At 39.5% G+C, this 23,049-nt stretch overlaps 1 protein-coding gene across 3 annotated transcripts in view; it reads left to right on the top strand.

The window, feature by feature from the left end:
- The window catches only part of PRLR (prolactin receptor), a 157,748-nt gene extending 144,862 nt beyond the window's left edge, over positions 1-12,886 (top strand). For all 3 annotated transcript variants that reach the window (XM_019450661.2, XM_019450662.2, XM_053906921.1), the window contains 6 exons: positions 553-722; positions 4,942-5,111; positions 6,818-6,959; positions 8,487-8,586; positions 9,097-9,166; positions 10,822-12,886. In XM_019450661.2, the coding sequence (XP_019306206.2) occupies positions 553-722; positions 4,942-5,111; positions 6,818-6,959; positions 8,487-8,586; positions 9,097-9,166; positions 10,822-11,844 (1,675 nt within the window). In that variant the 3' untranslated portion in view covers positions 11,845-12,886. The remainder of the gene's footprint in view (positions 1-552; positions 723-4,941; positions 5,112-6,817; positions 6,960-8,486; positions 8,587-9,096; positions 9,167-10,821) is intronic.
- The last annotated feature ends 10,163 nt before the right edge of the window (positions 12,887-23,049 follow it).

Here is a 23,049-nt window from a genome sequence, read left to right as displayed (position 1 = left end):
ACCGACATCAATTTTTATCCTCTTTCATCTTTTGTTAATGAAATGTGACTCAACACCTGTGTGCAAGAAATGCCGCGTGTGCACAACCCGCAGGGTGTGTGTAAGGGGGAGAGTCCCATTTCCTGAGATGGCCCAGTGGCCATTATCTGAGTAGGGTGGCACCTTGGCCGTTGAAAGTGCAAGTGTTTATTGGCAAGGGGCACAAATCACACAGCCCACAAAAACCTGCCGAAGGGAAGTGACGGTGAGAAGCAGGGTCGCTGGGGACCTGATGTAACTCTTCTATCACCATCCCCAGCACCCTCTTTCCTGTCTCACTCCCAGCTGACATGGGCAGGACACAGATGTTGGGGGAGCCATTCCTTAGCTCTGGTATTTGTATTGGAACATCTGATCCTCAAAAGCCAGTGTTAATGATCTATTCAGAAAAAGACTAAAAAATAAAAATAAATAAATAAATAAATAAATAAATAAATAAATAAATAAGAAAAGAAAAAGACTAAACTCTTTTTACTACTTTCTTATTCACTGCTAATATATCACTCATTGCAGAGAGACACTCACACATGAATGTCCAGACTACATAACCAGTGGCCCCAATTCCTGTTACTTCAACAAGAAGCACACCTCCATCTGGACAATGTACATCATCACAATAAATGCCACAAACCAGATGGGAAGCACTTCCTCGGATCCACGTTATGTGGACGTGACTTACATAGGTAAGGGGAAGGGCGACAGGTAAGGAATTTGTTACTCCGTTATGGATTTGCCAGTAGTCAAACTCAGTTTGAGTCTTCTTGGCTTTTGCACGCGTCCCACAAAAGAAAGATGAGAAAATTTACAATACCCTGCTCAACTGAGTTTTTCAAACCAACTTTAATTGAGTCATTCATAGCAGTAGGACTGGCCCTCGGGATCCTTGTGTTTCTGTGCTTTCCCTTGACCCTTCTTCCCATCCTCTTGCATCCAGAAGGAATGTTCTATTTATGCTTCCCTGCAGCCCTCCTCCTGCAACCAATGTCCCCTTCTCTCTAATTTTGTCCCTCCCAAGGGAAGACAGAGCTACCCCACAGAATAGCACCTCTCAGGAGGTATTCATCTGCTTCTGTATCCAAGGAATTACTCCAACTGACTTGCCCCAGATTCAATTTTCAGTATACGTGTGCTCAGCAACTGGAGCCATTATTTCAAAAATAAATAATTTGGGGAGTGAATACTTGAAGAGCAGTCTGAAGGCCAGGAGCACAAGCACAAAGTTTGGAGAAGTCATTAGCAAAGCGAAACAAAGCCAACCTGAGAGCTGCTTCTTGCTTTGCATGATCAGCAGTGAGCTATGGGACAACTAGGCATAACTGTAGTGGCCTGGATGGTTTAGCAAGGGTGACAAAAGGAATCTTAGGACAAGAGATGGCTTGGCCAGGCCTGAGTTCAGCCCTCATCTTGGGTAATAGTCTAGGGAATAGCTAATTAGGCTCATGGTTACCCAAGTCTTCCTGATTTACCTACCACCACTCAATAAGGAAAATCAGATTAGGATTCTCAAGTGTTCACTTGCATATATATCATCCCATTGGTATTGTATCAGTGGCTTATCCTGAAAAACTAAAAAAGCTTCCAACACCAACCAGTGCACACTTGAATATTTTCTTCCTGCAGCAAATCATTGGAATGAGCATGGGCTGGGAACTGAATTGGATCTTAGTTTAAGAAACTCAGAAAGGCAACCCCACTGGCAAGTAGGAATAAATTAAATTCTAGTCATATAAATTACTTGAGATACGAAGCCTTTAAGATGCTAAGTGCCAACTAATTCCTTTGTCGTGGGCTTTTTCTTACATTTTTAACATTTGAGGGCAAAACAGCAAAAACAAAAGAAGTTCTGAAATGAGCAGTTGCTATAATGAGAGCATTCACAAAAAAATGGAATCACTAAAGAGTAGGACCTTTAAAAAGTGAAATCAATGAGGGCATCGATTTCACATGGGCTCTGGAAAACAAATTCTCTGGTGAAAAAAGTGTTGGGCCGTATTTTCCAAAACAATGGAAGGAGGGTTTATGGAACTCTCCTCCTATGGGGAGGGTCAAACCCTCCTATGACCCTGCAGCATCCAGTGCTGGTAACAGGCCATAGAAGTTCATTTAAAAATCAGTGTGCACTACAGTACATTTTCTATCAGCTGGAGTCTCATCCAGTGATAACCTGCAGTACAGAATGACAATATTGGCAGATAATGTCTCAGAAATAGATTGTGTTGTTGCTGATCTCGTTACTGCCATTGAATAATATTTAGCGATGTTGAAGACACTTGAAAGGAGTGATTCCCAACTGGCGGCTGTTTTGCCCCCCGCAGGATAGTTAGCAATTACAGGAAACATCTCCACATAGTGCAACCTGGAGAGGAGGGTTGAGGGAATTACTGATGTTTAATGGGCAGAGGCCAGAAACGCTGCGAAGGCTCAGCATCCTAGACACACACCCCACTGCCAACAAAGAAGGATCTGGTCCAAAATACATAATGCTGAGGTTGAGCAACTTTGCTTTAAAGGATTCGTCGTAAACATTTTGTTGGCATTTTTGCACAAATAGTTTTTGATCAGAGGCGTTTCTCAGTATTATGTTTAGCTTAAAACCTTTGTAGATGATGTTTGTTTAGTAAGTACATATCATCCTTTCAGGAAGTACAATCACCCTTAGTAACAAATAAGCATTAGGATTGGTGGCAAATTTTCCAGAGTTCACTTTTTTAGGTAACTGTAGATTATAATCCCAAAACACTATAGTTAACACACACATCCCAAACCTGGCATGGAGAATTATTTGAGAAGGTAATAAATGAATAGAGAAAATATTACTGACCAGCAGGACTGAGATTAGGGGAAGACAAGTTGGTATCCAAGGCACCTCACTCTTAAGGAGGGATTCACAGACCTGTACTTAAAGGAACCTCAGAGTAAGTGCCTCCTTAATTTTTTGAGACAGAGTACAAAACTCACCTTTGTATTCATTTTAAAATGTTCAATCCAGTGGTATTAGTTCATTCACAGTGTTCTGCAATGACCATCACTATCTAGTTCCAGAATATTTTCACCACTCCAGATGGAAACTTCATACCCATTAACCAGTTACTCTGGATTTCCCACTCTACCCCAACTCCAGAGCAATCACTAATCTGCTTTCTGTCTCTATAGATTTGCCTATTCTGGAAATTTCAAACATATGGAATCAGATAGTATATGGCCTTTTGTGTCTGGCTTCTTTCACTTAGTCTAATGTTTTCAAGATTCATCTATTGTCTAGCATATGTCAGTACTTCCTCCCCTCTTATGGCGGAAGAGTCTTCCATTATGTGGATATTAACCCATCATCAACTGATGGATGTTTGAGTTGTTTCCACCTATTGGATGCTATGAGTAGTGTGCTATGAACACTCAGGCAGGAATTTTTGTTTGAGCACCTGCTTTCTTTTTTTTTATATATGAAATTTATTGTCAAGTTGGTTTGCATACAACACCCAGTGCTCATCCCAACAGGTGCCCTCCTCAATGCCCATCACCCACCCTCCCCTCCCTCCCAACCCCCATCAACCCTCAGTTTATTCTCAGTTTTTAAGAGTCTCTTATGGTTTGCCTCCCTCCCTCTCTTTTTTTTTCCCTTCCCCTCCCCCATGGTCTTCTGTTAAGTTTCTCAGGATCCACATAAGAGTGAAAACATATGGTATCTGTCTTTCTCTGTATGGCTTATTTCACTTAGCATCACACTCTCCAGTTCCATCCCCGTTGCTACAAAGGGCCATATTTCATTCTTTCTCATTGCCATGTAGTATTCCATTGTATATATAAACCACAATTTCTTTATCCATTCATCAATTGATGGACATTTAGGCTCTTTCCATAATTTGGCTATTGTTGAAAGTGCTGCTATAAACAATGGGGTACAAGTGCCCCTATGCATCAGCACTCCTGTATCTGTTGGGTAAATTCCTAGCAGTGCTATTGCTGGGTCACAGGGTAGATCTATTTTTAATTTTTTGAGGAACCTCCACACTTTTTTCCAGAGCGGCTGCACCAGTTTGCATTCCCACCAACAGTGCAAGAGGGTTCCCATTTCTCCGCATCCTCACCAGCATCTATAGTCTCCTGATTTGTTCATTTTAGCCCTTCTGACTGGCATGAGGTGATACCTCAGTGTGGTTTTGATTTGTATTTCCCTGATGAGGAGCGACGTTAAGCAACTTTTCATGTGCCTGTTGGCCATCTGGATGTCTTCTTTAGAGAAGTGTCTATTCATGTCTTCTGCCCATTTCTTCACTGGATTATTTGTTTTTTGGGTGTGGAGTTTGGTGAGTTCTTTATAGATTTAACTAGCCCTTTGTCCGATACATCATTTGCAAATATCTTTTCCCATTCCATTGGTTGCCTTTTAGTTTTGTTGATTGTTTCCTTTGCAGTGAGCACCTGCTTTCATATCTTTTGAGTATATACCTAGGAGTGAAATTGATGACACGGTAATACTATATTTAAGTTTCTAAGTAACTTCCAGACTTTTTTGTACATTGGCTATACCATTTTACATTCCCATCAGCAATGTATGAAGGTTCCAACTTCTCTAATGTTCTTCCCAACACTTGTTATTTTTCAGTTTTTGAATTCTAGCCATTCTAGCAGGTATGAACTGCTCTCTCATTGTGGTTTTGACTTGCATTTCCCAATGACTTTTGAGCTTCATTCCTGTGCTTGTTGGTCATTTGTGCCTCCTTAAATTTTACATCTTTCTTGCTTCAACCTAACCTCAGTTCTTCTTACCAGCACCTGATACCAAATGCAAAGTGTCTCATAACCATGGTGGAGTGAAATAGTAGAGAAAGCTGCCTTTAAGTCATATAGTTCTGTGTTCAAATGCTACTTTTACTAAATATGTAGTTTCTTTCATATCTACAGTTGAACCAGACCCTCCTGTGAACCTGACTTTGGAATTAAAACAGCCAGAAGACAAAAAACCGTATCTGTGGATGAAATGGTTCCCACCCACCCTGGTTGATGTAAGATCTGGTTGGCTCACACTCCAGTACGAAATTCGATTAAAACCCGAGAAAGCCACTGAGTGGGAGGTGAGTCAACTAGAAGCTTTTGGAAGGAACCAGGTCCTTGGCAAAGTTCAAGCCCTCACAGCTGAGAATAGATGATTCTTCATTATTGGGCAACCATGTTGCCCTCTTGATGCTGATGTGACCTAGTCAGATGTGGAAGTGCCTTCTCCCCTCCACTGGGATTGATGGGAACTCATCTTCATAGCTCTCTAGGGCTAGTTCCTTGCACTGAACATCCTCTTCCACCAGATTTCCAACCCACTTCCCTCAGGATATCTTAGATTAAGACACTCATGCATGTACCTACATGGCACTAAGTAGGAGGAAAACAATCTCAGTGTAACCACTTCATGGTCAATGGTATTTTTATTCACTTTCAAATACTTCAATGTAAAGAAATCATACTGTAAATTACAGGCATTTTAATAGTTCACTCTAAAATATTTTTGTATATGTCTCTTTCAAAAAGGGAACATTTGATTTCACTCATATGTGGATTTAAAGAACAAAACAAATGAACAAAGAAAAAAGAGACAAACACAACAACAGACTCTAAACTACAGAGAACAAACTGGTAGCTGCCAGAGGAGAGGTGGGTGGGACATGGGTAAAATAGAGGGAGTTAAGAGTACACTTATTGTGATGAGCACTGACTAATGTATAGAATGATTGAATCATTATATTGTACACCTGAAACTAATATAATTCTGTATGTTAATTATGCTTAAACTTAAAAAAAAAAAGATACTCCAAACCCACTAGCAATGATAAAATTTTTAACGGGAGCATTTCCAAACATAGCCAAAATAATAGGATCACACATAGAAAATTAATTAAAATTCCTTAATATCATTTAACAGCCAGTCCATATTTTAATTCCCCCCAGTTGCTTCAAAATATGTCTGTAGAAGCTAGTTTGTCCAAACCACAATCCACTGCAAGAACACACATTGTTATATCCTGGTTGTTATATCCCTTTGGTCTCAACATGCTCAGGAGACTGGGCCCCTTGTCCCATAGAATGTCCTGCCTTCTGTATTTGTCTGATGAGTTCTCTGTGAGGTCATTTAGCTACTTTCTCTGCCCCTGTATTTCCTGTACCCAGACCATTAAATCTAAAAATCTGATTATTCAGGTAGAACAATTTTCAGCAAGAGAACTTCAGAGGTGATATTTTTTGCTTCATATTGCATCATACAAGGAGATGGAAATCATCTGGCCAACCCACTGTACCTGATGCTAAAACTGACTCTGGGATTAGAGAGATGACAACCTGATCCCTTGATTGTAAATTTATGTTTCATTTGTACACTATTGTTTCAACATACTGAAGGTCCCGTTCTCTTTCATCTAGTAGTTTTACACCAATTGGTAAGCCTTGAATCAATGAAGTCATTAGGGTTTACAAAATAACAATTTTCCAGTTTTACTAAATGGTTGTCTTCCATAAAGTAGAATTTAGAAGGGAGTAGAGGATAGGAGGCCGAATATTTGCCTTTCTGCCAGAGAGCTCCAAATGGAGAGACAGAAAACCCATTACTTTTTGTGTGAGCAAAGCAAGGAGGAAAAGATGGGCTAAGAGGGTGGAATGGTGAGAACAGGGATTTCTCTACAAAATCTAGTTCGTTGGTCTCAGTTCTCCAACAGTCAGTTATCTAGGAGGAAAGTCTATGAAGAAGCATCACACAAGTCAGAGTGACTTCCTTGTTTTCCTTGTTTCTCTATAGACTCATTTTGCTGGGCAGCAGACTCAGTTTAAGATTCTCAGCTTATATCCAGGACAGAAATACCTTGTCCAGGTTCGCTGCAAGCCAGACCATGGATTCTGGAGTGAGTGGAGCCCAGAGAGCTCCATTCAGATACCTAATGGTGAGTGTCTTGGCTCCCTTTTGCATACACTCCAAAATATTTTTTAATGATTGATTGATTGATTGATTGATTTTTGAGAGAGAGAGCACATGTGCACACAGAAAGAGGAAGGGCAGAGATAGAGGGAGAGAGAGAATCTCAAGTAGCTCTGCACTGTCAGCATAGAACCCCACGTGGACCTCAAACTCACGAACTGCAAGATCATGACCTGAGCTGAAATCGAGAGTTGGACGCTTAACCAGCTGAGCCACTCAGGTGCCCCTACTCCAAAATATTTTTAAAACAGAAAGAATTTAGTAAATTTGCATGTAATAACAGCTAACAGAGAAACTATGTTAAGCCTTAGCCAGAAAAATAAGTAGAGGTGTGTTTATCATCTCTCCATCCAATACAAAGACATTTGAAAGTGTAGCACTGCTCTCTGGGTCACTGTCAGTGAAGACCAGTTTCTAGAATAAGCCTTCAAACATAGGCTTGGCATGTCTCAGAGGGCTTGATGCTCAGTCATTCTGCCCTCCCCATCTACCCTATCCCTATAATTTGGTCAAGGTCATCGTCTAGTTGTCCCCAGATTTGTAAAGTGGTATGCCATCTCAAAGGCATGAACCAATTTTCAGTCTGTGATGTCAGTTACATCTTGGTCTCTATGCAGAGGTACAGTATGTAAAAGGCACTCGATTCCAAGTGCCATTAACCATGGGGCTTCTGCTCCACAACAGAATGATTCATCTTGCATTTCTAAAGTGTGTTATGGTTTATGAACCATAAACCATACCAGGGTTGGAAGGTTTGGGCCCTTCCAACCCTCTCAGGTATTCAGAGAGAATACAATTACCATCAGGAATTAAAAGTGAGGAAACTGAAGCTCAGTGAGGTTAGAGTCTTACTCAGAGCCACGTGACAAAGCCTACCTCTACTGACAACTTGCCTGGCCAAAGTATCAGGGCTTGCATTGGCTTGGCATACTGGAAAGAACACTGAACTGTGGGTCATCAGATTCACACATGCATCTCATTCAGTCCTCTCTCTTATTAAATAAATAAAAGCACCGGGTTTGGAAGCAGGAGGCCTGAGTTGCAGTCACGACTACAGTTTTATAGTTTACATGCTCATGGGGAAATCACTCTTCCAGCCTCCGTGTCCTCATCTTTACATACAAGATAATGTACGTAAAAAGCTTAACACCGTGGATGGCTTTAGTAAGAACTTAATAAGTGACGGACTTTATTATTATTACTGCAACAGATCATGTGACCTTAAATTTCCTCTTTAAGGATCAAATAAAACAATATGTAAAGGGATTTTGAAGTTTATAGAGTACTGTGAAATATACACACTATTAAAATTTAATAATAAAAATTAAACCTGTCATCGATGCTACTCTATTTGGATTGCTGTTCAAATCAAAAGAGGTGTAGGTAAGGGGAAGGGGACTCTTTTGTTCAAAACTTGTGCTTATTAGTTTTGTTTGTTTGTTTTTAATGATGCTTTGATGTGATCAAAGCTTTCTGACTGTTTGCTTTTTAGATGTCACCATGAAAGATACCATTGTGTGGATCTTTGTGGCTGTTCTTTCTGCTGTCATCTGTCTGATTATGGTCGTGGCAGTGGCTTTGAAAGGCCATAGGTACTTTACTGTCTATCATCCTTCCTCCCCATCATGGTTGTCAGGGATTGTGGCAAAAAATACCGTATAAAAATAGTAGAAACCTACAGATAATTCAAACACTTCATTTAAGCCATTAGCTGCAATGTGTTCACCCACAAAAAAATCTTTTATCAGTGATAGCAAAAGTAGCAGAACGGTCTCCTTTGAAGCTGGTGCTCTTTCCATCAGACTGAGGCTCCCAGTTATAAAATAGTAAAAATCTTCTAAGAGCAACTAAAATCAAGAGAAGCAAGAAATTCAAGTAATCCGCTAATTTCAGAATCAGCGTCCTCTATTAGCCAGAGCTAATTGTGATGCAAGCCCTTAAAATGATTGCCTTCACCATTGGTTGTTAGTCTCGGGGAGCCCCAGAAGTCTAACTCCTATCTACCATAGTCTGTAGCAGCTATTTGGAGAGGATACTAATCTTTCAAAAATCACAAAGTGAGAAGGTGAGTCATCTATTCTTTTTCACAAATTATTTTATAGCATGGTGACCTGCATCCTTCCACCAGTTCCTGGGCCAAAAATAAAAGGATTTGATACTCATCTGCTGGAGGTAAGTGGCAAAAGTGGGGAATGTAGTATGACCCTCTGCTTTGCAATGATTACCTTTACACATGCACACACAATTTCCATCCGTTCAGCCTGGCCAGCTCAGTCCCTGCCCAGCGGGTCCCTGCTCTTCAGCAAGTGTGTTTACAGAAAGCTGGGTGGAGGCATGAGAGTACTTACCTTTGGGAGAGAAAGCCAAGAAAACATGAAAATACATAATAATGCTTGCTAGGTCTACCAGGTGCATATGCTCATAAGCACAGAAATAAACATTTTGCACAATCAATTAAGAAAAAGGGTAAATGTCTTACTTAATACAAAACAGGGACCCACCACCACCTCCCTTGTCATACGTGGGCTAAAGCTTTCACTCGAATGTTCTTCACATGATTGCAATATCCTGCTGTAATTGTTGTTCACTTTGAGAGCGTTCAGTCGAAACTGGATCAGTACAGTGGGCTCGTGTTTGCCAGGCCCTGCCTAGACTGATTCAAGGTGGAATTAAATTCAAGTGTTTTGAATAAAAAGAGGGGTTACATCATTTTAAACTTCTGTCCAGATTGAAATATATAGTTTCAGTTGGACTCAATCTTAACACTGTTGTGTCTAAAAGCAATGATCTGCATTACATCACTTGACCCAGCCACTGTGAGACCAGCAATGCAAGAATGTGATAAGTGAGTCCCAGAGAATTTGGCTTGACTACACTCAGTTTGATTGCAAATATCGGAGAAGGGATTAGAGCCCCAGAATTTGGGCTCCTGGCCCAGTGCTCTTATCCCACTATCTAGTCTCTAGTACTGACCTTCACAGAACCAGCATGCACTTCTCAACTAAGTAAATTAACTGCTGTCTAACTTGAAATTTGACCTTATAGCCACAGAAATGGAATAATAAAATAACTACTGTTTGGGTTACAAAAAAAAATTTGTTTTCGCATTCTTAATCACAGTACCCTGATCTTCAAAAGAACTCCCAGATAGGTACTATTACTTCCATTTTACAGATGGAGAAAGTGAGGACCATAGAGCAGCTCATCCAAAGTCAATACCCTTTAATAAGGGATAGAGTCAAGACTTGGGCACCAGTACCTGATCTAAGTCAAGGGATCAGGAAGAAGAGTGGGAAAGAAAAGGAAGCCAGAAGAAGAGGAAGGGGAGAAGGAGGAGAACAAAAAGGAGGAGAGGGGAGGAGACTGGAACAGCAAGGAGGGATGAGAATCTGCTTACTACTGCCAAACTCCAGAAGGTGGTGGACTTGGTTAGGAGGCCAGCAACCAGATCTCAGGGCCAGTGGATCCCAGAGCACTGAAGCCATGCGTGAGCACTGTGGATTTCATGTTTCACAAACCTCTTATTTGTTAGGCATGTGTTCATTATTTGTGCATATACTACCTGCCAGTTGAACTCATAATCATTATGGCTTAGGGAGAAACTAAGTTAAAATCATGAATTGACTGAAAGAAAACTATGAGGTGAGTAGTAGCCCAGGAGGTGGTTATAAATAGCCTGGTACACAAACATCTAACATTTGGGAAATTCTGCTAGGCCATTAGCACATCCCACTTGCCCATAGTCATGACCACTGGCTTGGCTGTGATGTCGACGTGGAATGTCAGGAAGCTAACGGCCATCTCTCCTTGTGTCTGTGTTTGAATAGAAGGGCAAGTCTGAAGAACTGCTGAGTGCCCTGGGGTGCCAAGACTTCCCTCCCACTTCTGACTGTGAGGACTTACTGGTGGAGTTTTTAGAAGTGGATGACAGTGAGGACCAGCAGCTGATGCCAGCCCTTTCAAAAGAACACCCGGGTCAAGATAGGAAGCCCACACCCCTGGACCCAGACAGTGACTCTGGCCGGGGCAGTTGCGACAGCCCTTCCCTTTTGTCTAAAAAGTGTGAGGAAGCCCGGGCAAATCCCTCCACATTTAACACTCCTGAGGGCATTGAGAAGCCAGAGAATCCCCAGACAAATGCTACCCGCACCTGGGACCCTCAGAGCACAAGCTTGGAAGGCAAAATCCCTTCTTTCCCTGCCAATGGATCCAAATCTTCAACATGGCCTTTACCACAGCCCCCCAGCCATCCCAGCCCCAGATCTTCTTACCACAACATTGCTGATGTGTGCAAGCTGGCCATGGGCCCAGCAGGTGCATCGGCCACTTTGTTGGACAAAACAGACACTCATGCTTTAAGATCTTCAAAAAACGTTGAGACTGGAGGGGAGAAAGTGGCAGTTGAGCAGAGGGCAGTGGAAAGCTTCCATTCCAAGACTGACCAAGGCACAGCATGGCTGTTGACCCTGGAGAAAACCTCTTTTATCTCTGTGAAACCCTTGGATTATGTGGAGATTCACAAAGTTAGCAAAGATGGAGCACTATCATTGCTCCCAAAACAGAAAGAGAACGGCAACCAGACAGACAAGCCCAGCACTCCTGAAACCAGTAAGGAGTATGCCAAGGTGTCCAGGGTGATGGATAACAACATCCTGGTGTTAGTGCAGGATCCGCAAGCTCAAAACCTGGCTTCATTTGAAGAACCAGCCAAGGGGGCTCCACAGCCCCTTCAACCGAATCAAGCTAAAGAAGACCTGGCCTCCTTCACGTCGGCACCAAGCAACTGTGGACTCCAGCAGGGTGGGTTGGATTACCTGGATCCCACATGTGTTATGCACTCCTTTCAGTGATAGCTTGATTAATGGAACGATTGGTTAAAATGTGACTTTTTTTCAGGTAACACTACAGAGTACAGGAAATGCACTCTCCTAGAGAATGCTCGAGAACGTGGTTAGATTGACACTATACAGCCCACAGTTCATTCGTTTTCATGCTCCATTTTCAACCAGCTGCCTCTTTCTCCAACAGCTGATTCCAGAACAAATCGCTTTGCTTCCTGTGATTTGTACATTTACTTTTTGCTATTAGTTATATTACTATTTGCTATTAGTTATAAAATTATGTGTTCAATGAAATAAAAGCGCATCGTTTAGTATTCTCGAGGGACAGTACCGACAGGTATATCCTCTGGAAGACTTTCACGGTTTGGTGTATGACAAAAGGAAATGAGAGAGTCACGGTTGTTTACCACAGGAAGATGACAGGTGTGAGAGACAAATGCCATGAAAACCACTGTTGAAAACCAACGAACCTTTGCTTGACCTTTGACCTTTACTTGACCTTTGCACTCCTCTCTCATTTTATTAGGATGAACCGAACACATTTAAAGAAAGAATGCATTCCAGAACACCTGACAAATTGTTTACATCAGTTCCTATCACCTTAGTGATACATTGCCAATATGCAAGCCAAAATGATGCCTCCAATTTTTTCTTAAAATGGTTTGAATTTATTAAGCATGGGTTTTCCCCCCTAAATTGTATTTTATCCTAAAGCCTCTAGAGAATATAGTTTTGGAAAATGGAATTTTCTTACATTACAGGTAAGTGAGTTTCGTGTGGTAAATTCTTCTAAAATGTTTTCCTGTTTCATTTCAGCACACGAGATAATTTATTAAACCCCCTAGTCTTCTGTTAGGTAAAAAAAAAAAAAAAATCCGGAAGACTAACCTTAATTTAAAAGATAATCACAGCAGGATGCTAATGGAAATACTGCCTTACTGTACATATGAATTCTACTTTAATAGAAACCCATAAGTTTCACAATGTATTTTTGAAGACTATTTTTCTATCACTTAGGTAAAATAAAAGACTATTTTCTATCTTCCCAGTACAGCTGTTTACGTATTTAATGGGTACAGTATTTTCTGCTATGAGGTTATAATGAGTATTTGCAGTACATAGTAGTATATGCAGTCCCTGTTTGTGGAGGAAAATGCCATCCCAACCCAAAGTCCATTGAAGATTACGAAGTGAATGATTATACTCAGTTTCCAGCATAGTATGGTATAGTTTATCTGATTCGTTTTTTATCTCCATGACACTTGAAACAGTCGCCAGCCTAGAGTTTTAGGGCTTTCCACAGACCATAAATTACTTCTGTGATTTAGGGCTTGTCTGGGCTTTCTGCTCTTCTCTGGGTGAATATTCATAAAACCACCATGAAAAGGTGAGTGGTGACCTCTCACGTACTGTTTTAGAGAGAGGGTTTGGTTTCGTTTGGTTTGCTTCTGAGAAATCTTGGGCAGCAAAGAAAATTTAAGCAAAGCCAGAAGTTAGTATCTCTCTGAAGTAGATCCATTTGCGAAGTCTTGGCAGAGGAATAAAGGTCAAGGTGTGGAAGTAAGAATCTCCAAGTCTGCTCCAGGGGCAGCCTTCCCAAGAGCAGTCCAAAGCCTGGCTCTCCATTTTGAAGAGAGCATTCATGACTCATCAAAAAGCCTCCCTCTGTTTTTCATTTCACCTCCTGGCGGACCCATTCTCTGTTCACTCACTAGCTGGGTATAGTCAATTTGAGCTCACCTCTATGAGTTCAGTATTCCACCCCAGCAACCCCATGCTCGCTGGAAGTGGACTCCGAGGTGGCCGGATATTCGAAAGTGAACATGTCACTAGCTTCCAGAATTGCAAAAGTAAATAGATCTGAGTTCCTCTTCTCCCAGTATAGAATAACAAGAAGAGCGAAGGTATCCTGTGGGAAAGTTGCCCCTGTGCATTCAGTCCTCTAGGTCCTTGCTACTCAAAGTATGCTTGGAGGACCAGCTAAATCAGCATCTCACCTGGGCGCTGCTCGGAAATGCAGAATCTCGGCTCCTCTGCCCCAGACCTCCAGAATCAGAATCTGCCCTTTACTAAGATCTCAGATGATTCACGTGCACAATGAAGTTTGAGAAGCACTGCCCTAGGTCACCATTTCCACTAAAGGTTATATTAGTGCATAGAAACAATCCTCTCTTGGAAATATAGGTCAAGTCTAAATTGCACTGAATGACACTGTTCATAAGGAGAAGGCATACTTTTTGAAAAATCCATTTGGGGGTTAAATTTACATAATGATAGAGAACGACTTGCAAAGTACACACAACTCTAAAGAGGGCATGGGAATAGGGGCACCTGGGTGGCTCTGTCAGTTAAGCGTCCAACTTCAGCTCAGATCGTGATCTCACCATTCATGAGTCCGAGCCCTGCATCAGGCTCTGTGCTGACAGCTCAGAGCCTGGAGCCTGCTTCGGATTCTGTGTCTCCCTCTCTCTCTGCCCCTCCCCCTCTCGTGGGTGCTCTCTCCTCTCTCTCTCTCTCAAAAATAAACATTTTTTACGAAGTGTTAAAAAAAAAAAAAAAGAGGGCCAGTGAATATATTCCACCTAGGAAGCACTCTGCCAAAGACTCTGCCCTTCAAACCTAGTCCAAGACCAAACTTTTCACAAAATAGTCCATCCTTCTCTAAATTGTGTATCATGACTCCGATAGTTTGAAAATTCAAAACTGATCTGTTTTGACAAACGATTCAGCGTGTGTGAAGAAAAAATGTTACGGTTAAAGTCTCCACTTGAATTAAATCCCTAAAATACCCCAATTAGCCACTCATTAAGTAGAGCCAAGGTTACAGTTCTCTGGCCAATTAACACTCTATTTAACTAAGTTCCTTTTTTTTTTTTTTTTTCATCTTGTGGCATATTTTCTATCAAGGAGACAGCCAGTGCAATGGAAGGATGCAGAATGGGGGGGGTCAAGACACCTAGGTTCTTGTCCTAATTAGGTTGCCTTAGACGGAACAATTCCCTATTCTGGGCCTCAGTTTCCTCTGAAGGACATGTTGGGCAAACAGTCTCTAATATCCTTTTAAACTCTGGCTTTTGCTTCCATGACTCACTGAATATTTTCCAGCAAAGATAATTTAACCAACGCCTTGATCTTAAGTAAGCCACCAAACAATCACCCTTCATCATAGAAATATAAGTACTCTTCAGTGATGTGCTTTTTTCATTTCCACTTTTAAATCATCAGTTGCAGGCAGACTTAACATATTGCACACACGTTATAAATTATGTAGGTACAGAATCATAGTCTAAGATAATGTGCAAATATATGTGAGAGAAGAAGCATGAGATTTTTTTAAAGACATATTGAATGAGGCTCTAATTTAAAAAAAAAAAAGATCTTTTACAGAATCAAACTATGCTTATTTTTTGCTGAGTCCAGCAGCCCCAAATCTCTTTTCTTATATCTGACTGCTGATTTTTTTTTTCTTTCTGATGAACTATAAACCACTACTGCGAGGTTGGTTTAAAGAGCCATACGCTCTGAATTATACAAAGTCGTATTTTTATAAGCAAACACCTAAATATTCAAGTTACAAAGCACATGGAGACAGGTTAGTCAATGCGTGTTTTTTGGAAACTTATAACCCAAACTCCAAAATGTGCTCTCGTCAGTTTTAATGAACGGGTTTAAAGCATCTCAATGTGAGCACAGTTATTATCAGGGACAGCTGCGTCCCTGTCCATTCTCCTAAGTGCCTAAGACCAATCCTGGTAGGTGGGTATGTACTAAAAACTTGCTCTCACTGGTTTGGTCCAAAGTGGGTCAATCCCTTACCACCTGTATGAGGTGAAAGGGTTTGACCCTTGTCCCGTAGGACCCAACTGAATTGGAGAATCCTGTGAGTTAACTCCAGGATGCAATTTGGCTGTGGGGAAATCTGGCTCTTTCTTGAGGTTCACCACTGTGGTCACTTGCAGAAAGTCCTGCCTTTATTCATTTCCCTATCTCCTTAGTGTAGACAAGAAAGAAACAGATTTGTACATATTTTACAAAGTGCCTTTCTTTACTTTTATTTTTAAAAAATTTGTTTTCTTTTTGCAAGAAAAGTGTATTGATTGGAAAGTAAATTTTACTTGTTTTCTGTAAATAACTGGAGAAACCAGAAAGGGAATGACAGAATGCTCTAAGGTCCAACCAGTAACTGGTGGATTTAATTTATTGCTTAACTGAATTACCACAGAGCTGATGTGAATAGTGCAACTTACTTTGTCTGATAAGAAAGTGACTCTGGCTAGGATGGGGGGATATGACTGCCACCCTGTGATTTAATACTCTTCAATTTAAAAACATATTGAGGGCGTTTGGATGGCTCAGTCAGTTAAGCATCTGACTCTTGATTTTGGCTCAGGTTATGATCTCACAGTTTGTGGGTTCGAGCCCCACATGGGGCCCTGTGCTGACAGTGGGGAGGCTCCTTGGGATTCTCTCTCGCTCTGTCTCTGCCCCTCCCTCGCTTGCACGTGCATTCTCTCTCTCCCTATCTCTCAAATAAATATTTTGAAAATAATAAAATACTAATAATAAGAAGAAAATTAAAACATGTTGATATGCTTTTGAACGGCTTTGAATTGCATCCCTGGGCCTGAAAAGGACAATGCATGCAGTGGAACCTTGCACACATGCAAGAAAATGTAAATGACTCTGGATTACCATCCCCGGTGTTGTTAACGTTCATTTGTCATTGATGAAAGCCTCATGTGTCCTTCAGTGAACGAATTCCTTGTTCTGCCTTTTTGGCTTAAGCACAATAGTATTGTTGCTGGAGTAGTGTGGGCGGAGCACCCAATTTCCAGGTCTAGGCCACCTTGCTACCACTAAACAGGCTATGTGACCTTTTGCAAGTCCTTTAAACTCTAGCCATCAATTTCCTGTTAAATAATCAAATAGAAATTCTCTCCCTAGGCTTGTGTATTTCAGTTGGTGATTTTTGGTCTGAGACCGTCATGGTATCTATTCCAATGAAAGGAGAAAAATAGAAAATAGGACATTTCCAGAGGTTTAGGCATCTCAGGATTCCACAAAATGCCAGCCATAGCCTGCTAAACGCAAATTTTACTGGACAAAGTAAATCTGTAATCTTTTCGGTGTTCTGAGTTTATAGCTAAGAGATATCCATAATTCACAACACCGTATGCCCGCCACTGTCTTGTCCACCTCCATTCCTCTGATTTATGCTCTGATCTCAAGAAGCACTGAGACATGTAAAGTGGACGGACATATCCTGTTTTATGCAGCTGTGATCAGTGAATGGAGAGACCCTTAGATCATTGTATTCTATTCATTAACTTTTTACCTGGTCCTGATTAAATAAAAAAACGACAGTGCACCCTAAAAACCTTTAGGTAGTGAAGTAGTAATATGAAAAATAACCTTTACGAGTTCTGTTAAATTATGCCTCACCTGGATAAACTTCAAAATACAGTCTGAGTTAAAAAAAAAATACAGTCTGAGTTTTTCCTTGCAAATTTCACATCCTGGAGAAAATAAACCCTGTAATTATGTCATCTGAAATCAAAACTCTCTATGGCAAAGATACCTCTGAAAAATAATTTGTTTTCTAACATTTCTGATAAGATGATTTTGAACTTTTAAAAGTAACTACCCCCCCTTCTTGTCCTACTGTCCTTCCTTCAAAGCTGCTTATTGTTTAGAAATAAAAGATATCACATCTAATGCTTTGACTGTTTTTCAGTGGCATATTTGATGTACTTGTCATGTGACATTCCTGGATTTAAAATAACTGTTATATTATTTTATATTATATTGCTTTATGTGGTTCAAAACTGTATGATGCATTGAAATATATACTCCTTATATTGTGAAACTCATCATGTAATACAGATGAAAATAATTATATAATGACTTATAATCTATCCTTATGTATTTCAATATGATGGTGTCTGTAAAACAAAACTGAAAAAAATGTAATCATATATTTCTGTTGAGACTGTGAATGTACTAATTTTTTTCTTAAGCTTTGTCTGGAATTAGTATCATATGCCATTGTACAGCTGATCTGGGGTGTTAAGTGTTTAGAGTACAATTCAAACCCTTTAAAAGTCAACCCTCAGCTTTGCTTCATGTGACTTCTGATAACTTCTTGAGTGTTATTTGTATCATGAGGCTTGCTTTTGTGTTTGATTATTCATTTTAAACAACTTAAAAAGTTTCATGTGGAAACCACAGCAATCTAGAGCCAGCGTGTTGTGTGATCTGTGTCTTATGTAAAGCCATATTGAAGCAAAGACTATATAATAGTAAAAGGTTCCATATTTTTAAGGCTGTCACTACCTCCACTTTTTCTCTTTCCCTAGAAAATACCAAGCAAAACTCTTCAACATGAGGTGGGAAATTCAAAGTGATTGTTACAATAGTTGCTGGGGGGTTGTTTGGGCTAGATTTTTTTATAGGAAAATATACCTTCTAATTCACCACTTTGTAGTTTTATGCTAGGTTTTCTCAATAACCATTTTTACATTTTATAAAAACTGGCTGGCAAATGAAGACTGAAAAGAATATTTAGTAAGTCCCCAGATGAAAAACCAACAAAACCATAGAGTGCAGATTTTTTCCTAACAATGAGTCACCTCAAGATGGTTACCCTAAGCCATGGTAATGATATTTTTCACAATTTTATTTTCCTAATGCCCCTAGAAATAAATGTTGTCCTTATTTGATTTTAGCCATCAAATATATTATGGTATGGGAAAAGTCAGCCATATATCAGAAATAGTCTTCTTTTTATTTAAAAACATTTCTTGATGTACTTATTGTAATGACTACTTTTTTGTCTTTTTAGCCTTAAAGAATTATAGAGGACTATAGGCTGACTGGTCTTGCATTTTTAATTCTGTAAATCTTTGGTTATTGCACATTGTACTTCCTGTTTTCATGGATTTATTCATTTGCCTCCTTTTATTTTGAGGGAATAACATGGACAGTTAAATCCTTGTTAGTAGTGTGGGAGATTATGCTGCTATTGTCATAATATTTTCATTTTTTCTGCACGCCAAAAATAATGCTTGCCAAACAAAATCTTAGACATCCCAGCATAATATGGTCATTATATTTATATTCCTGTTATTGACAATACTTAGTTCAGTGCCTGGGTCAATAAATGTTTATTTCCCTTGCCTACCCTTCCTTTATTTTTATTTGACATGGAAATAAGCAGAATAATATGTGTGTGTCTGAAGCAAATTGCTTGAAGCATTTTTGCTGCTAAGGGATCTATAATCTGGAAATTGTTGGTATAAATTGGACCAAAACAATTTTCCTCCTTTATCCTTATCCTTCCATACGATTGCAAAACATAATTTCCTTCCTTCACCCCATCACTTTCACATGAGAACCTGATAAAAATAGAGCGACACAGAATGAGGAACGTGGGGATCAAACCAGAGATGCTCATTTAAATATTGTGAAATAAAGGAGAGACTGAACCATTTTTTTTTAAGAATGGGATCCTTTTGAATGGTATGATTCGTCCACATTACTAACACCGTTTTGGACAAAATCCATTGGATTAAATGTAAAATGATGACCTTTTTATTTTTCACGGATCTATATCTAAAAATCTTCACCTACTGTTCATGCTTGTGTTAAGAATAATGAAATAGTATGGGGGTTGGCTTTACAGATCATTCTCTGCCTCCTAGTTCTTTCACACAATGTCTCACAGGAGCAATGAGGAATTTTTTACATGAGTATCATGCTCTAAAATGACTCCCATCAAAGAACCACTGACTATCCCATGTTTATGTTGGTGCCATCTGCCTTTAGTTCTTGGGCACACTTTTACTTCTAAACTAAAAAAAATGTGGAGTGTCACTTACCAGACACAACATTCATATCATTAATAATGAGCTGGAGAAGAAATACGGAGCCAATTTCCCAAGATTACTGTTATGTGTTTCCTGAAAGAAAACAAATTATATATGGTCAATTCTTGCCAGAATCACATTTGAAACCTTAACCTCACCAAACTTCCTACAACTTACTAACCAAGTTTTATACATTCTAAATCTTCCCTATTTTTTACAGACTGAAAGTTACAGCTTCCATCTAGTAGCAATCTTGAAATGTTTGGGGTTGGGGGTAGGGATGACTGGGCAAGAATATAGGAAATGGGGTTATTGAAAAGGCCCCAAAAGGGACCTCACTGGCCAGGGAAAGCATTTACCTCTGAGAGTCCCTCCAAACCACACAGGTGAGACTGAACCCATTCTTGGTATTGGAAAAGTACATTCTACTTTGGAGGTCTTGACACCCATATTGGAATTCTTTTATCTACAACCTCTCCTACCCACCGTGCCGCATCCCCTGACTTCTGCTGGCCACACGAATATTAACCATTTTCCTCTTATTATGACCAGGTTCACATAAAACTTAGGCTGACAAATGGACTTGAAGCACAAATATTATTGCGAATGTGACAATTTTTTTTTAGAAAAGGCTAGAAGATATCAGTCAAATAAAACACCATGTGGATGTTGGTTGGTGAACACTCGTTTAAGAAAAGGGAGCTTGATGGGGCGCCTGGGTGGCTCAGTCGGTTGAGCGTCTGACGTGGACTTCGGCTCAGATCATGATCTCGTGGTTTGTGAGTTCGAGCCCCACGTCAGGCCCTGGGCTGACAGCTCAGAGCCTGGAGCCTGCTTCGGATTCTGTGTCTCCCTCACTCTCTGCCCCTCCCCTGCTCATGCTCTGTCTCTCTCTGTCTCAAAAATAAATAAAAACATTTAAAAGAAAAAAAAAGAAAAAAAAGAAAAGGGAGCTTGGGAATTTTTATTACTATGTTGATAAATGTGTTTGAAAGAATTTGTAAATGTCACAGGGACTTTTTAAGGTGACACGCACTCACTCCATAAATTATTAAACATTACAAGATGAGGTTAGATGACACTTGCTAGTAGCTTTACTTTATTTGATCAGTTTTGAGATTGTCAATGAGCTTTGGAAACTTTTGATGTATTTTTCTATCTTCAGAGCAATTCCTTTGGCAGTGGGAACCATGCTTAGTTTAAACGGAATCAATAAATTACTTCCTGAACAATGGTTTTGGAGGGTCTTTTTATATACATGTGAAACATGTTTTTTTATAAAAATACAAATTTGAGAAGGTTTTTCTTTGCTTCAACAAACTTTATTAGGACAGGTTTTTTAAGAGAAGAAGGAAATGGCATGCAAGGCCCTTCTAGAGATAAAATACATACAGATGCTGAAATATTTGTCTGAGAACACTGTTCAAAGGCATTTTTTCAGGCATGCCCTTTATGCTGGTCTTTCAACACCTTCTCTGTTTTGTTTTTGTTTTGTTTTGTTGTCACTAAATCTAAATCAAAATGGACATCTTGCTCCCAACTCAGCTAACTACTACTCCTTCCCTCTACACTGCCCTCAAGTTCCCCTAGTTGTCATCCATTTGCCAGCTGGGAGCCTAAAAAATGCAAATAGGCTTGGAAGCTCGCAGAAGTTCCTTGGGCCTTCTAGGAACAACCAAGAAATACCCAAAAACAGAGTTCCCAAATCTGATATATGATCAGCTTTCCCAAATGAAGCATGAACCACAAATCTCAGTGCCAAATACCCATATTTTCTTTTGTTTGATTCTTGCTACTTCGAGTTATCCTATGTCTTCACTTAAAACTTCAGTTGCAATTTAATCTTCCATTTTTCATCTCGTATTTGTTGCATAAAACATTTCACACAGCTTGAAAATTCCAGAGGGTGGAAAGTCTTTGTTATCAAAAAGAGTCTTTGATTTACCAACACCCAAATTTCATAAATACTAACATTTTACCATATCTGTTCCATACCTTAAAAAAAAAGAGGTAAAACATCACAGATGCAGTAGTTCATATCTTAATAATCAAATTCTCTCCCTCTTTCCAGTGGCAACTACATTCCTACAGATGTCTATCCTATTTGGCATGTTAAAAATGCATTTTCCTTGAATATATGCACCCATAGAAATATATATATAATTATTGTGGGTGCCTATGAATTATTTTACATAGGTAACAACATATGCCATATGCATGTTGATTTTTTTCTTTCAGCATTGGGTTTTTGAAATCCAAATAGCTCCAGTTTATTGGATATATACACAGGGTTTTTTTGTTAATCCCTCTATTAATCAACTTTTCATTTCCACTATTATAAATGGCCATGTAAGAAAGCATAAGAGACTCTTGAAAACTGAGAACAAACTGAGGGTTGATGGAGGTGGGAGGGAGGGGAGGGTGGGTGATGGGTATTGAGGAGGGCACCTTTTGGGATGACCACTGGGTGTTGTATGGAAACCAATTTGACAATAAACTTCATATATTGAAAAAAATAATAAAAAATAATAAATAAATAAATAAATAGATAGCCATGTAAGAACATTTTATGCAGGCTTCATTTTTTTAAGTATTTGCCATATTTTCTCTAGGATATACATCTAGGAGTGTCAGTGTTGGGTCACATGGAACACACACCTTAACATTTTCTCACACTTGACAAATTGTTCTCCAAAGCAGCTGTGACAATAAATATCCCATCAGCAGTGCAGGAGATTCCATTTTTTCCTTAATCATTACCTGAGGTTGTCAGACATTTTAATTTTTGACAACTTGATGGGCAATAAAGGATACATTGTTGCTGTTTTAACTTTCACTGTCCTAATGAATTCCCTCAGTATCTGAATAACTCATCCTCTACCTGCTTATCTTTTATGCCATCTTTTGTCATCTGCTCAGTTTCTCCATTTGTCTGTCTCCATATGTCTGCATCTGGACCTCTACTCTGCGTCGGTGGTCGGTTGATCTATCCCTGCCTTGATGTTCCCTGTTTTATTACTCTAGTTTTATGCAATCCTGTTATCAGGGAAATTAATTCCCACACTTCTCTCTCTTCTTCAGAACTATTCTGGCTATGCTCTCGGCCATTTATTCATTATGTGAATTTTGAGATAAACCTATCAACTTTTTTTTAAAAATTGTGCTGGAAATTAGATTTTGTTCATTGAATTTATGTGTGAATTCTGGGAGAAATTACATATAATATAATAATATATTATTTAATATATTATAAATATATAATAATATTATATTTATTTATAAATTTTTATAAATTTTTATAATATATAAATATAAAATATATTTTATATATAAAATATAAATATTTATA

This window comes from Panthera pardus, unplaced genomic scaffold (assembly GCF_024362965.1).
Source record: "Panthera pardus isolate Hobbes unplaced genomic scaffold, ASM2436296v1 HiC_scaffold_2, whole genome shotgun sequence".
In the NCBI taxonomy this organism is placed as follows: Eukaryota; Metazoa; Chordata; class Mammalia; order Carnivora; family Felidae; genus Panthera; species Panthera pardus.
The sequence above is the reverse complement of the archived record's forward strand: the minus strand, read 5'-3'. Positions and strand labels throughout refer to the sequence as shown.